This window comes from Rhizophagus irregularis, chromosome 5 (genome assembly GCF_026210795.1).
Source record: "Rhizophagus irregularis chromosome 5, complete sequence".
In the NCBI taxonomy this organism is placed as follows: Eukaryota; Fungi; Glomeromycota; class Glomeromycetes; order Glomerales; family Glomeraceae; genus Rhizophagus; species Rhizophagus irregularis.
Genome location: NC_089433.1, coordinates 3,784,545 through 3,801,631, shown reverse-complemented (window position 1 = coordinate 3,801,631; position 17,087 = coordinate 3,784,545). Strand labels below are relative to the sequence as shown.

The window sequence follows — 17,087 nt, the reverse complement described above, 5'->3', positions numbered from 1 at the left end:
CGTTAATCAAAAAAAAAAAAAACTGATTAGGCGTAAATCGCAATGATAGCAGATCATTTACTATTATATTTTTACGAATTATCATAAATATTCTCTTTTTTCCGTATTTTAAATCAAAAAATCCGTATTTTGGAAAAAATGCCTGTTCAATTTTTTACAAATTACATTGAATTATTGAAAGATGATGAATATCATGATATTACAATTGAAGTTGGTGAAGACCCCGACGTAAAATTATTTCGTGCTCATAAGAATATTTTGTGCTACCGTTCTTCATATTTACGACAAATTTTATCTTCCAATAAAGAGAACAATAACGTATCAACTCGCATTAAATTACCAAATGTTTTACCGGAAATATTTCAAACTATTTTAGAGTAAGTTTTAAAATAATTAAATAAATGATAATGTATTATTACCATATTTATTAAATTTTTTTTTTTTTACAATGTAAAGGTATATTTATGGTGGTATTCTTTCGTTGAATGAAGAAACTTTGGACTTTATAAAAATTTTGGACGCTGCAGATAACCTTCATCTTCAAGAACTAATTGATTATTTACAAAAATATTTAATTGAAGATAAGCCAGAGTGGATAGAACAAAATTTCGGATTAACTCATCAAATTAGTTCAAAATCTAATAATTTATTAGAGCTTCAAGAATATTGTTCAAATATAATGGCTCAATATCCTGAAAAAATATTTAATTCATTTGATTTTATTTTACTTTCTGAAGATTCTTTAGTTTCACTTATTAAAAGAGATGATTTACAAATGAAAGAAATTGAAGTATGGGAACAAGTAGTAAAATGGGGACTTGCACAAAATCCAACTCTCACTCTAGATCCTAAAACTTGGTCAGATAATGATTTCGAAACAATGAAAAATACTTTACAAAACTGTTTGCCTTTAATTAGATTTTTCAGTTTATCATCTAGAGAGTTCTCACAAAAAGTTCGACCATATCAAAAACTCTTGGATCAACAACAATATGAAGAATTATTAAGTTCTTATTTGGATCCCGATAGTGTATTCAATATCAATATTTTACGACCAAGAAAAATCAAGATTAAAGAAATTAAAATTGATGATTCCCAAATTATTGATTCAAAAATTGATGATTCTCAAATTATTGATTCAAAAATTAACGATTCTCAAATTATTGATTCAAAAATTGTTGATTCAAAAACTGATGATTCTCAAATTATTGATTCAAAAATTGTTGATTCTAATATGAGTTTAATTGTTTTAAAATGGATTGATAAAGTGGTTGTAAATGAAAGGGAATCGAATTCCAATATTTTTTCAACTATCTTAAAATGGATTGATAAAGTGGTTACAAATGATAGGGAATCGCATTATTATTTACCATATAAATTTAACTTAATATTAAGAGGAAGTCGAGACGGATTTACTCCTGAAAAATTTCACGAATTATGTGATGGTAAACATAATACTGTTACTTTTATTAAAATAAAAGGAAAAGAAGAAATATTCTGTGGATATAATCCTTTAAAATGGGAATCTACCAATAGTTATTATGGTAAAACTGCTGATAGAAATATGCATATTAAAAATATTATTAGTAAAGTAAAAGATAAAAATTATGCGATATTTTATAAATACGAACATGGTCCACAATTTGGTGGCGATATTGTTATGTCTTCCTCTAATGAATTTAAAGATTATGAGAAAATTTCTTATCAACAAGATGATTATGAAAGGAAATTAATAGATTCTGAAGGTGAGTTTTCTATGGAAGATTATGAAGTATTTCAGATAATTAAGAAATAATTTCCAAATTATGATTATATTATAAATTGTGAAAGTTTTAGTATATTATATACATTACGTTAGCTATATTTTTTTGTAAAATGAATTATTTTTATCTTTGATTAAACGTCAGTTTATATTTCATACTATTATATTTATAAAGGTATAATCAATTACAAATTTAATAATTATTCATGCAAAGAGTAATTAAAATGTTAAAATGTTGTATTGAAATTTTTGCGAGTATAAACTTTTTCAACGTAGGATCACGTGATTGGGTAATTAACATACGGTGGATTTTCTCTCAAAATCTTATTTTAAGATATTCCATCCCAACGGTCCTCCTATTCCGCTTTGGTTGATCTTGCATACTTCTAATTTTTTACATTCAGGAGGATGGTCGTCTCATATTCGACACCCTAGTGTTATTGAGTTTGAGTTAGATGATTTTTTTTTTACAATAGATCTTACTTTTTTTTCTCGCACTTTTTCTTTAATGGTTCCTTTTATTTCTAATTTGGTTACGCTATAGACTGCAGGCTATGCCTGGTGTGTTCTTCTAGAATAGCAGGCAGGGCGACTTCACTGGCTCCCCCAGTTGAGGTTGGGTACTTTCATGACATTGGGATTATTAGACTAGTAGTTTATGTTTTTTCCATTTATTTGTAAGACTCCAGTCGTGTCTAATTTGAAAAATAAAATAAATAAAATAAAATTATTTTAAGATATTCTGTTATATAATTCAGATACACAATTAATAAATTTAAACTTCCCTTTATTCAAAGGTGAAAAAAGATAATTAGAAACAGATGACAAATTCAGCGTTTGTACTACTGCGTGTCTGCGCGACTCATTAGGTTTCACTACAATTAAAATATCCATACAAGGAATGTATACCGTAATTAAAATAAGTAAATTTTAAACTTCATTAATTACAGAATATTTAAACCTTTTATAACCATTGATTTATAATCATAAAAATGTTCTTGTGAGTTATGAAGTTTATTAATAAACTACATTGAATTATTGTATAATAATTACTATTAAAATTTTATAATCGAAATTGTTGAAGATTCTCGTGTAAAATTTCTTTGCGCGCTTTTGTGCTGCCGTACTCAATATCTTCAAGAGCTAGTTGATGGAACAATATTTTGAATCTGTTTTATCGGATGCGAACAAGCCTTTAATTAAATTTTTTAAGAATTTTATACAAATTTATAGTAAAGGCCGCAAAGAAAATATTCAAGTCATTATTTAGATTCAATCCACTTTCTAAAAAATTTTTGTTTCAACTTATTAAGAATGATTTACAATTGAAGGATACACTTCTTCCTGATCATAATACTTATTCAGATAATGATTGTCCTAATTTTGAGCCGCAATTGGGCCGTGATTCTTTTATATAATCTTCCTCTGAATCTACAAATTATAATACCTGCCGTAAAAAGAATTTTCATAAAAAAAGTATAAGACAAAAAAATATTTTTTAATAAAAGATTATGATTTGTGAAGTATTATCACAAATTATAAGGAGATTTTATTTTTATACAAATTACTTATGGAAGTTGGATTCACGTAGTTGGCGCAGCTTACATCGTCTCACATTTCGCGCATGTGATTGAAAGTAGATAAGCGGGATATTTCATAATAGCGCTTACTATCATTTTATTTATCTTATATATAAGAGCGTTCCATTCGAACAACCTATACAGTACCTATAGTCTTAACCAAAATCATTTTCAAATTTAGCGGCAATATCACGTGATTGGGATTATAACTTCAAATAATGGTGATTTTGGCCAGCATCAATTTGGTTTATCGGTTGTAAATTTTTTCCGATCCGACAATTTGTTCGGCTAAATTTTACTAGAATCTCTTGTAAAGTGAAGTAGTTCTTTTATAAAAATGGACAATGAACTTAAAAATTTTTGTTCAACATTTCAACCAAATTATTCAAAATATTCAATAAATCATTGGAATCTTAAAAGATACATTATATTTGACGTAACGAATTTTAAATTTTAGGTTTTAGACTAATAAAATTTTGGTAAAAACAAGCCGCAGATTGGCGTAAATTAACGAAGATCTAATCACAACTATAAATTTTGTAACCGTTTTCCCACAATCAAAAAGTTGTTCTTTTTAACAAAAATGTCTATTAAATTTTTTACGAAATTAAGTCAAAATTATATTGAATTATTGAAAGATGATGAATACTATGATATAACAATTGAAGTTGGTGAAGACCCTAACGTAAAAATATTTCGTGCTCACATGAATGTTTTGTGTTATCGTTCTCCATATTTACGACGAATTTTGGCTTCCAATAAAAAAAAGAATAATGATAATGGTTTAGTTCATATTAAATTACCAAATATATCACCTGAAATATTTCAAATAATTTTAGAGTAAGTAACATATCCTATATTCCTATAAAGAATAATTTATAATTTTAATATTTTATTAAATTAATTTTTTTTTTTAGATATATTTATGGCGGTATTATTTCGTTAAATATGAACGACGCTTCAGACTTTATTAAAGTTTTAGCCGCTGCAGATAAACTTCATCTTCAAGAATTAGTTAATTATTTACAAAATTATTTAATTGAAAATAAGTTCGAATTGTTGGAACAACATTTTGAATTTACTCAACAAATTAGTTCGCAATCTAATAATTTATTAGAACTTCAAGAATTTTGTACAAATTTAATGGCACGATCACCTGAAAAAATATTTAAATCACTTGATTTCACTTCACTTTCTGAAAAAGCTTTGATTTCACTTATTAAAAGAGATGATTTACAAATGAAAGAAATTGAAGTATGGGAATATGTATTAAAATGGGGTCTTGCAAAAAATCCAATTCTTATTCTAGATCCTGAAACTTGGTCAGATGATGATTTCAAAACGATGAAAAATACTTTAGGTCGTTGTTTGCCTTCAATTAGATTTTTTAGTTTATCATCTAGAGAATTTTCGCAAAAAGTTCGACCATATCAAAAACTCTTTGATCAACAATTATATGAAGAATTATTAAATTCTTATTTGGATCCTGGTAGTGTTTCAAATGACAACATTCTACGTCCAAGAAATATTAAGATTAATGAAATTAAAATTATTAATTCTCAAATTATCGATTCAAAAATCGTTGATTCTAATATTATTTCAACTGTTTCAAAACGGATTGATAAAATGACTAATAATGATGAAAATTATAAAAAATCATATTTACCATATAAATTTGAATTATTATTACGAGGAAGTCGAGATGGATTTACTCCTAAAAGATTTCATGAATTATGTGATGGTAAACCTAAAACTGTTACTTTTATTAAAGTAAAAGGAACTGAAGAAATTATTGGTGGATACAATCCTTTAATATGGGAAACTTCTCATATTTGGGGTGTAACTAAAAATAGTTTCATTTTTTCTTTTAAAAATAGATATGTAGTTATTAGCAAAGTAAAAAATTCAAATTATGCATTAGATTATAGTACTAAATGTGGTCCACAATTTGGTAGTGATCTTATCATAAATTCTTACAAAGATTCAAATTCAAATGAGTATACAAATTTTAATGTATCTTGCTGTAAAAAAAGGCATTATGAAAAAAGGATAAGAGATACTGAAAATAATTTTTCAATAGAAGATTATGAAGTATTTCAAATCATAAGGAAATAAATGTAATTAGTATTTATTGTTGGATGAAGTACTAGATAATTTTGTAGGTAATATTTATTTTATCTTTTCATTACAAAAAAAAAATTATAAAATTTTGAATCTTCTTTCTATACTTAGTTCAGACGATTATTAATCACATTTGCGGTCTTCGTTTTTTAAAGGTGAAACAAATATTCATTTATAAAAAGTAAGGTGATATGCCTAATACTGGTACAATTTTAAACTAAAGAGATGTCCTTAATAAATACAATTATTAAAATAGTTTTTTTTGATATTGAATTTTTTTTTTTTTAAAGAATAAGTTATTAAAAAGATGTAAAAATCTATTTATGTTAAGATAAATAAAAGGAAAAAGTTCGCTTTATAATTGATTAAATGATGTTTTTTTAATGAGGCTTATAATGTTCGCAAAATTTCAGACTTTAATAATAAAACTTAATGTCAACATTACGTAACTTCGGCCTGCTTTATGATGATTTCTAATGTTTAAATTATACGTAAATATTATACAAATATAACAATTTTTCCTGACTAGATAATTGTTTGTTTAAATTCACTAAAAAAATGGACAGTAAACTTTTAATTAAAATATCCAACAGACCATTAGAGTGAAACTTTATCTCGTAGCGAATTACTTAAAAACTCTAGATTATAGAAAATAGGGTCGTTCCAACTTGATTGTTTGTTTAACGTCCAGATTTCCTGAAAATTTCGGGGTTCATTAAAAAAACTAGATGAAATAAATATAATAAAACTTTGGAAATTTTGGGAAAACTCGGAAAATTTCAGAAAATTGTAATTAAATTTAGAGGGACATATAATTGAAACATATGTCATTATATGTTTATCAAAATTTAGATTTTTTAAAAAAAATAGAGGGAGTGGAGTACGTTAAACAAACAATCAAGTTATCAAGTTGGAACAGACTAATCAGCGTCTAAAAAATCAAAAATCAATCATTTGAAAATGACTAATCTTGGTGAGACAAGTCGTAGGTTGTGCAACAATTTAACGTAGTACATCATCAAATTGGTTAGTTTATAAAATAATTATAAATTTAGTTATTTTGACCTCTCACAAATTAAAACCTTATTCTTTTAAAAAAAAATGTCTACTCAATTTTTTACAAAATTAAGTCAAAATTACCTTGAATTATTGAAAGATGATAAATATTATGATACAACAATTGAAGTTGGTGAAGACCCTAACGTAAAAATATTTCGTACTCATAAGAATATTTTATGTTACCGTTCTCCATATTTACGACGAATTTTAGATTCCAATAACAGGAACAATAATACTAATGATTTAGTTCATATCAGGTTACCAAATATATCATCGGAAATATTTCAAATAATTTTAGAGTAAGTTATAAATATGACAACTAATATACTAATATACTATAAAACGGATAATATACAATTTCTAATATTTATTATACTTTTGTAATATAGGTATATTTATGGTGGTATTCTTCCGTTAAATATGAATGACACTTCTGACTTTCTTAAAGTTTTGGTCGCCGCAGATAACCTTCATCTTCAAGACTTAGTTGATTATTTACAAAAATATTTAGTTGAAAATAAGTCAGAGTGGATAGAACAACATTTTGGGTTTACACAACAAATTAGTTCGCAATCTAATAATTTATTAGTACTTCAAGAATTTTGTACAAATTTAATGGTTCAATCCCCTGATAAAATTCTTAAATCATTTGATTTTATTTCACTTTCTGAAAAGTTTTTAATTTCACTTATTAAAAGAGATGATTTACAAATGAAAGAAGTTGAAATTTGGGAGCATGTATTAAAATGGGGTCTTGCAAAAAATCCAAATCTTATTCCAGATCCTAAAACTTGGTCAGATGATGATTACAAAACGATGAAAAATATCTTACAACACTGTTTACCTTTAATTAGATTTTTCAGTTTAACATCCAGGGAATTCTCACAAAAAATTCGACCATATCATAAACTTTTGGATCAACAACTCTATGAAGAATTGTTAAATTCTTATTTGGATCCTGGTAGTGTTTTAAATGACAACATTTTACGTCCAAGAAAATTCAAGATTAAAGAAATTAAATTTGATGATTCACAAATTATTGATTCACAAATTATTGATTCTAATATTATTTCAACTGTTTCAAAATGGGTTGATAAAATGTCTATTAATGATGATAATTATAAGAAACCGTATTTACCATATAAATTTGAATTATTATTAAGAGGAAGTCGAGATGGATTTACTCCAAAAAAATTTCATGAATTATGTGATAACAAAGATAATACAGTTACATTTATTAAAGTAAAAGGAAATGAAGAAATCCTTGGTGGATATAATCCTTTAAAATGGGAATCTACCAATAGTTATGGTAAAACTGAAGATAGCTTTATTTTCTCTTTTAAAAATAGGAATATTAAGGATGCAATTTTAAGTAATGTAATAGATGCAACTCGTGCATTAGATTATAGTACTTTGTGTGGTCCACAATTTGGCCCAGATCTTACCGTAAATTCTTCTAGTTTTTTTAATATAAATGAATGTGCAAATTTTAATTTTAGTGTAATTTACTGCAAAAGGAACTATTATGAAAAAAGAATAAGAGATAATGAAAATGACTTTTCAATAGAAGATTATGAAGTATTTAAAATCATAAGGAGGTAAATGTAATAGTAATGTAATTAGTTGCCAAACAATTAGGTAGTTTTACGAGTTTTATTTATATACAAATTATATTATTTTATCAAGTCTGAAATCTGAATGAAATAAATAAAATACTATGCTACTACTATACTTTCTTAACGTTTTTTAAGGATAAAATCATATTTTCATTAATAACAGTATGTATGTACATGTAAGATGCGATAATAATGAATTAATGATACATTTTAGGGAAATTTTTGGTAGATATAATTCTTTTAAAAATATTGGATTAGTGAAATAAAACGTCATTTATGGTAAATACTAAAATTTTATCATCTAATATCCAATAGATTACCCGAAATATTTAGTATGTTCTAAAGAAATTTATAAATAAATGTTAATAAAAACAATCCTAAATTGGTGGTAAATACAAAGACAAGATCTTCGACATTCATATGAACATTAGCTAAAAAAAAAGAATTAAAGCTTTTTATCTTAGAAATCTTTTTTTTAAAAAAAATACTTGAAAGATAAGCATCACATACAAAAAAAATATTAACTTGTTTCATTTATAATTTTATTTATTATACAGCATAGTTAATCCTAGTTATTTGTTTTGTCCTAACTGGTCTAATATTTAATTTTCTTCTACACATCTAGAACCAATTCTTTCCATCCATTTTTCCTTATCCAAACCATGTAAAAAGCCTATAATGATTACTGTCATATTATCTGTGCTACCAAGTTCTAAACACCTATTCATTAAATTTTCACAAGCTTTACTCAGATCTTTATTTATTTTAATATCCTTATTGATGAAATTGATGACATCTTTAGATGACATGCAATCCCAGATTCCATCACATGCTAAGACTAAGAAATCAGTATCTGTATCGACTTTATGGGACATCACATCAGGGTAAGCAATGAAAATTTGTTCTTTTGGTCCTTTATCAGGATTATTCTTACACCTTTTAAAGTCACCGAAAGCACGGGACACATTATATTCTCCTGGGGAACTTCCTGCTTGAATTATTCTTTGAGATTCTCTAGCAATATTGGGTTTATGATCTTCAGATAAGGGTATTGCTAAACCGCCAACGCTCATAACAGCACGTGAGTCTCCAGCATTTCCAACATAGACAATTTTGTTTGGAGTTATCACAGTTACTACTGCAGTACTACCATCATTGCACTTAAAAGAATAGTTTGAACTTTCATCTTTCCAATCATCATCTGTTTGCATAAAAGCATCTTTTATAGCTTCTTCAATATTTTCTTCACCAATTTCATGAATTTTTTTGAAAATATTAAGATGCAAGTTTTTACTGAGATATTCAGAAGTATGTTTTCCTTGATGTCCATCATAAACTCCAAAAAAACTATAATCAGGAAATTCAGGAATATTACACTCAACAGTATGCTTATCTTCCATAGTTTCTCGCCAACCTTGCATTGATGAAGTAACATATATTAAGTCATGTTGTTGAAAGATACCTTCAGTAGTGTTTTTATCTTCAATTGGCTTTGAAAGATGTCCACCCATGGTTTTTTTTACGATAATTTTTAGTTTAATAACTTTTCGTTTTGTAAAAGTGAAAGAGAAAATAATAAGCGTGAGAGAAATGTGTATATAAATGAAAAATTTTTTGTTTGTCATTAGTCTTCATTAATGACTCATTATGTCATGTTTTTAATGAATCGTACGAGTTAAATATTTTACGTGATTAATGCATAAACACTTTTTACAACGCGATTGTAGAACCGGTTATGATAAAACCGGTTTAAAACCGATTAGTCATAATTTATATCATTGTTACGATGAGTAAATACAGACAATATTAATGTGTTATAACTATTAACGTTTTTTTTTTAAAAAAAAGAAAGTTTTCCATATCATTGATATCATTGATAATATGAAATTGTAATTTTTATAAGCTATAGATTAATAATAAATTATAATGAGCTGCATTGAATCAGGATAAATCAATGATAAAATTTCTGGTTTAAGAAAATTAGTTATTACATAATATTAATTAGGTAATTTGTATATTTTTACACGTGCCTTTCTATTAATACATCTATCAAATATATTATATTATCCGCACTTGTTTCCAGTTTTCTTTGATCTATTTAAATCTTGTACATAAAATTTCTTTATATAAATGAGGTTTACTTTTATTTAAATTATCTAACGTTGATAAGTTTTTAATTTTATAGCTAGGTGCATTATTCACTTCATCACTATTTATATTAATTCCAGTAAATAACATTTTTTCACGTATTCTTCTTTGTAATACAGATAGCCATTCCAATATAACACTTATGTACTTAGCTTTGCTGATCTGTCTGCAACCTCGTTTCCTTTTATATTATAAATATATATTCATATTATAATATTTTTTTTATATCTATTTTCATATATATCATATATATACGTTTAAATGTTTCATATCTTCTTTTTTATTTGTCAATAAATTATTCCAAGTTGACACTACACTTAAATTATCAACATAGATGTTAACTTTAATTCCCTTTTAGACATATTGTGATCGCCAATACTATCACTATCTGCCATCTGCTATTATTTTTAAATCATAAAATGCTAACCTTATTTGATCTTTTCGCATTCATTATCATTAAACATTTTTTTTTTTCAAAATCATCTTATCCTTTATATCTATATAATACTGCAACTTATGTTAGAAGATGGAGATAATCAAAGAAAAAAAATTACAATAAAAAATGAACAATAAAACAAGAAAAAAATAAAAATAAAAAGAAATTATTTTTAAGCATTATCCAAATCAAAATTTCAGTCTGTAAGAAGTAAGAACTGGTAAAAAAAAGGTATTAAAAAAAAGTATTTTCGATCTAAACACAAAAAAAAATAATTCGGTCTAAAAAGACTGAAAATAATAATATAAAAAAAAATTTGGTCTAAAAAGATCGAAAAAATAATAATAAAAAAAGGTCTAAAAGAAATAATAAATTGAATAAAAAAATCGGTTTAAAAAGACCAAAAAGAAAATAATATAAAAAAATTTGGCTCTAAAAAGACCGAAAAAAAAATATTTAAGAAAAAAAATATTTTTGGTCTAAAGTCTAAACACAAAGAACTAAAAAAAAATAAAATGATTGGTCTACGACCTAAAATATTCTGCGAAGATGGGCCGAGAATGAAAATTATTAGTAATACAACTAAGCCTTTTTTTTTGTTAAAAGTTATTAAAATTTCATTAGTACAATCAAATAATTCTAACCATAATAAATATGGGATACCAATCCAAATTTTTTTTAGTCATATAGAAGCCTACAACGGGCTGGAACTTCAGAGTGTAAACTTGGATTTCATTAATTCTGGCCAATCTTTCTATTAAATTCCGGCTGAAATTTAACTTACCAGGTAAATGTTACGGTACTTTAGTTTTCAATAATAACAAATGAGTAAATGAGAATATAGTTTTTGCTATTTTTTTAAATGTTACAATGTTTATTGTGATAAGTGATCATTTTTACTGTTAAATTTGTTAAATTTGTTACTTTAATTATATAAATCATAAAACGAAATAATTTTTTTTCCAATTTTTAAATCACCATAAAAAATTAAAATAATAAAATTTAAATATATTACTAGAATATTAAAATCTTTAAATGATCAAAAATTCCGGTCCGGGCCCGGTTTCAAAAATGGCAAACCCCTATTTAGTATTATTATTCAAAAATAAATTGAAATCTTTAATTCTATTCCTAATACTTAGCCAGAAATACCCTAAATTCTTTCACTCGAACCATCTATTCATTTTTATTATTACAACTTGGAAGAAAAGAATTTTAATACGTACAAACTGTAGGCAACTATATAGCTGTGATTATGGAACGAAACAGAAAAGGTTTCCCGGGACAAATAGTTGCCTAATCTACACGTTTAAACAAAATCGTCACCAGAAATAAAAGATATAACAACTAAATAGTAACGAAAATAATCTTTGATTCTCCAATTTATTATCCACTCAAACTATCGTCGCACAAAAACAGCTAACTTCATTTTACATAGCTTACATTATGATTCGAGAGCCTTAGGAAGAAACTTTATATTCCATAATATCTCGTAACGAATTTGAATAGCGATCTTAGTACAGTAAGACAAGCCACAAATTGTGCAGATTGGTGTAACGAATTAACAAGTTTAACATTGTACAACAATAGCATGTGAAATAAATATAAATATTGTCCTTCCACAATTAAAACTTTTTTCTTTTAACAAAAATGTCTATTGAATTTTACACGAAATTAAGTCAAAATTACATTGAATTATTAAAAGATGATGAATATTATGATATTACTATTGAAGTTGGTGAAGACCCTAACGTAAAAATATTTCGTGCTCATAAGAATGTTGTGTGTTACCGTTCTCCATATTTACGACGAATTTTAGCTTCCAATAACAGGAACAGGAATAATAATACTAATGATTTAGTTCATATCAGATTACCTGATATATCATCGGAAATATTTCAAATAATTTTAGAGTAAGTTATAAAATGTCAATATACTCTAAAAACGGATAATATACAATTTCTAATATATATTTTTGTAATATAGGTATATTTATGGTGGTATTCTTTCGTTAAATGTGAACGACGCTTCAGACTTTATTAAGGTTTTGGCCGCCGCAGATGAACTTCATCTTCAAGAACTAGTTGATTATTTACAAAATTATTTAATTGAAAATGAGTCAGAGTGGATGGAACAACATTTTGGATTTACTCAACAAATTAGTTCGAAATCTAGTAATTTAGTAGTACTTCAAGAATTTTGTACAAATTTAATGACCCTATCACCTGAAAAAATATTCAAGTCTTTTGATTTCACTTCACTTTCTGAAACATCTTTAGTTTCACTTATTAAAAGAGATGATTTACAAATGAACGAAATTGAAGTATGGGAACATGTCTTAAAATGGGGTCTTAAACAAAATCCAAATCTTATTCCAGATCCTAGTATTTGGTCAGATGATGATTTCAAAAAAATGAAAATTACTCTACAACATATTTTACCTTCAATTAGATTTTTTAGTTTATCATCTAAAGAATTCTTACAAAAAGTTCGTCCTTATAAAAAACTTTTAAATAATCAACTCTATGAAAATATAGTAAATTCTCATATGAATCCTGATAGTGAACCAGTCAATAACATTTCACCTCCTAGAAATATTAAAATTGAAAAAATTATTGATTCAAAAATTGTTAATTTAGATATAGTTTCAATGGTTTCAAAATGGATTGATAAAACAGTTATTATCAATAATAGCAAATATAATCATTTAAGAGAATTATATTTACCATACAAATTTAAACTATTATTAAAGGGAAGCCGGGATGGATTTACTCCAAAAAAATTTCATGAATTATGTGATGGTATACCTAATACTGTTACATTTATTAAAGTAAATGAAACTGAAGAAATTCTTGGTGGATATAATCCTTTAGAATGGGAAACTACTAACAGTTGGGGAAAAACTGAAGATAGTTTTATTTTTTCTTTTAAAGATAAGAATGTTAAAAATGCAACTTTAAGTAATGTGATAGATGCGAATCGTGCGTTAGATTATAGCAGTACATGTGGTCCAAAATTTGGAAGCGATCTTAACATATTTACCTGTACCAATAGAAACAATAGATCAAATGACGTATCTAAAGTTTTTAATGTAACTTATTGTAAAAAAGTGCGTTACGAAAGAAATATTAGAGATACTGAAGATTATTTTTCAATAGAAGATTATGAAGTATTTCAAATCATAAGGAGATAAGTGTAATAGTAATATAATTATTTGTTGTCAAATAACTAGATGGTTTGTCGAGGTTTGTTTATACGCAAATAAGATTTATTTTATTTTTTATATCAAGTTAGAATAAATAAAATCTTATACTTGCTTAACGATTATCAATCGTTTTTTTGGTACATTTGTTAAAGGTAAAACCAAATTCTCATTAACAGTATATAAGATGTGATAGTAATGATACTTTTAGGGAAATTTTTGGTAGATACAATTCTTCGGATTTCATTAATTCTGACCGAATTTCCTATTAAATTCCGGCCGAAATTTAACTTACTACCCAGGTCAATGTTGCGGTACATAATTTCTAATTTAACTGGGCATTACATGTAAACGTAATTTAGTAATCATTTTTTTCTAATTATAATTTATTCATTATATTCGATGTTGTCCCAAATGCATCAATGTGCTCGATTACAATGTTCACATTATAGATACACTGATTCAGTAACTCTTGATATTTTCTAAAAGATAAGAAAAAATTTAAAATACCCAAATATAAATAATTGTTCGGTTAGTTTTAAATTTTTAACATAAATACTCCCGCTCTTTTTTACTTTTCCACCGAAATTACAAATGGATAATAACCTCAACCCTACTGACAACGAGCTTAATCAATTACCACCTGTTTCTCCTAATAAAAGAATATATTAGAAAAACTGATCTTGCCTCCGTCAGACCCTCTCCGCAAAACACGCAAGATTTACGGTAAAAAAATAGATTTTGGACTCATTTCAGAAAATATTTCTCCAATGAAATATACATTTTAAGGACAAAAGTCCACTCCCCGAATAGCTTATTGGGTATCGGAAACAAATAAACAAAAAAAAACACTATATTCGTTATTCCTTTTAAAAAAAAAAGTGAATTTATTTAATTAAATTAAAACAGAGTATAGAGTGTATTTATAGATAATGGTGTATTTATTTAATTAACAAAAAATTGTGAATAATATATTTATTATATTAATGAACAATAATGTACAGTACTTATATATTAACAATGAAACAATTATGTTTTTATATTATTAACAAAAATTCGTAGCGAGGTTGAATTTGTTTATTACGTAATGATCTATGAAAAATACATTTATCATTACCAGATACAGATCATTAATAAATACGTTTAAATACATGTTCTAATTAACTAATTAAAATTGTGATATATTATAAATATAATTATTCTTTCGATAAATTACCAAGCCGTCGTGGATATTCTGTTTGTAATCAACTTTTAAAGCCAACTCAGCCAACTCCTGTGTATTTCTTCTAGATCACGATTTTGACATCATGATGACTCATTTTCTTTATTACAAATCCAAAATGTAGTCACAAGGACAGATTTCAAATGAAAAATGACATCAGCTTTCAATTTTTACTCATAAGTATTGTGATCAAGACGGGCGCAGTAATCATTGATTTATTTGATTTATTTAATAGACTTATAGATTATTTTCGCGTTTTTCGCGTTTCCACGTGTATTAAGAGTATTAAGGGAAGATCTGAAAGTAGTCGATTTATAAAAGTTTGTATAACAAAAAATAATATATAAAAAGTATATATTTTTTTTAGCATCTTTTTTTTTCGGTCTTACTTTTTTCTTTCTTCAAGTTTCGTCTTCTTTTAGGGCTTTGCTTTTTTTTATGGTTGCTTTTTTTTTAGGCTCATTTTTTTCTTTCAAGCTTTTCGTATTTGTCTTAGGAGCAGTATAGTTTATTGCACAAGTGAGGCCTCCCGACTAACTTATTTCGTTAACTTGGTCTTTTCTTTTTTTTAGGACTCTGCTTTTTTTACCTTTGATTTTCTTTTTTTTCTAGCTCTTTTTCGGTCTTCTCTTTTTTAGGACTCTGCTTTTTTTCTTTCTTTGTATAATGAAATCACATGATATTTATAATTATAATTTATAATTTATTTTTGGACAATACATGTGTAAAACGTATTACTCAAGTTTTGTCTTCTCTTTTTTTCTAGGTCTCTTTTTTAGGATTCCGCTTTTTTCTGGGTCTTCTCTTCTTTTTTCAGTATTTCTTAGAAATGGTTTAAATTCTATGTGTGGGTGAGTAGGTCAAAGGTAAGTTTATTGGGTACTTACGTTGGAGCAGCATGATGCTATGCATGGGTGGGAGCATAGCATGCTTACTTTGTAAGCCTGTGAGTACCAGCTTTGCTGCAGTCTCACAGTAGGGCTGGTTGGGATTTTTTTTGGAGTGGTATAGTACTATGCGAAAGGGTTGGAGCATAGACGCTTATTTTTAGTAAGCTCGTGGGTACCAGTTTTCGCTGCAGTCCTGCGATAGGACCAGTTGGTTGTGGTACGGCATGGTGCTATGCGTAATTTTCATGGGAGGAGCATAGTGCGCTTCTTAGGAAGTCCCTTGTGGCAAGGCCGTAATACTTAATCATTAATTGTCTGATGAGAAAGTAGAAGATTTTCATTAAAAAATTTGAAAAATTAATTACAATATTTTTCCTTTTCTCTTTTTAGCAAATTCTTACCATACTCTTTTTAATTAAGTTATTTATTTAATTAATTGGGATAAAATAAATATTGAATAAATGAACGCAAATTTTCTTTTTAGTTTGACTTTTATTTATTAATAAAGAAAACCAAAAATGTGGTGAAAATGATGCTAAAAAAGATTACATATGTGGAAAATGAAATAAAATTGAGCATAATGAAATATCTTCTATAATTTTTATTGTATTTTGATTTATAATTCATATTAGTTTTCAATAATAACAAATAAGTAAATAAGAAAATAAGTTTTTTATTGACATTATTTATTTTAAATATTATTATCATGAAAAATGATTATATTTTAAATAGTGAATTGTAAAAATTTGTTGTTTTATTTAATTTTTAAACAGAAAAAAATTTTAAATATTTGAATAAACAAGAATTTCGGTCCAGGTCAAATGCAGGCCTTTATTTAATATTATTAAATTGAAATATTTAGTTCTAATCCTAATACTTGGTCAATCTAATTTTTTTCACCCGAATCATTTATTTATTTTTATTTTATATTTTGAAAGAGAATAATTTCAGTACAAATTACAGGTAACTATATACAGTAACTGTAACTGCAATTACTAGTATAAGTAGAATATGAAGCCGAAACTGAAAAAGTTGTCCAAGGACAACCGTT

At 26.1% G+C, this 17,087-nt stretch overlaps 5 protein-coding genes across 5 annotated transcripts; 4 read left to right on the top strand and 1 right to left on the bottom strand.

The window, feature by feature from the left end:
- The first annotated feature begins 124 nt into the window (after positions 1-124).
- Positions 125-1,927, top strand: OCT59_025350 (uncharacterized protein). The gene is made up of 2 exons (XM_066137912.1): positions 125-377; positions 457-1,927. The coding sequence occupies exons 1-2, from the start codon at positions 139-141 to the stop codon at positions 1,793-1,795; spliced, it is 1,578 nt and encodes a 525-aa protein (XP_065992038.1). The 5' UTR covers positions 125-138; the 3' UTR covers positions 1,796-1,927.
- A 1,998-nt stretch (positions 1,928-3,925) lies between these two features.
- OCT59_025349 (uncharacterized protein) lies at positions 3,926-5,590 on the top strand (the record flags this gene model as incomplete). The annotated part of the gene is made up of 5 exons (XM_066137903.1): positions 3,926-4,182; positions 4,260-4,273; positions 4,547-5,433; positions 5,493-5,500; positions 5,575-5,590. 5 exons carry the CDS (start codon positions 3,926-3,928, stop codon positions 5,588-5,590), a joined length of 1,182 nt encoding a protein of 393 aa, XP_065992037.1.
- A 974-nt stretch (positions 5,591-6,564) lies between these two features.
- On the top strand, positions 6,565-8,124 carry OCT59_025348 (uncharacterized protein; the record flags this gene model as incomplete). The annotated part of the gene is made up of 2 exons (XM_025313141.2): positions 6,565-6,821; positions 6,912-8,124. 2 exons carry the CDS (start codon positions 6,565-6,567, stop codon positions 8,122-8,124), a joined length of 1,470 nt encoding a protein of 489 aa, XP_025188214.2.
- Positions 8,125-8,740: 616 nt separating this feature from the next.
- OCT59_025347 (uncharacterized protein) lies at positions 8,741-9,649 on the bottom strand (the record flags this gene model as incomplete). Its single annotated transcript, XM_025324075.1, has 1 exon — positions 8,741-9,649. One exon carries the CDS (start codon positions 9,647-9,649, stop codon positions 8,741-8,743), a length of 909 nt encoding a protein of 302 aa, XP_025188215.1.
- Positions 9,650-12,372: 2,723 nt separating this feature from the next.
- On the top strand, positions 12,373-14,051 carry OCT59_025346 (uncharacterized protein; the record flags this gene model as incomplete). Its single annotated transcript, XM_066137886.1, has 2 exons — positions 12,373-12,635; positions 12,709-14,051. 2 exons carry the CDS (start codon positions 12,373-12,375, stop codon positions 13,913-13,915), a joined length of 1,470 nt encoding a protein of 489 aa, XP_065992036.1. The 3' UTR covers positions 13,916-14,051.
- Between the last annotated feature and the right edge of the window lie 3,036 nt (positions 14,052-17,087).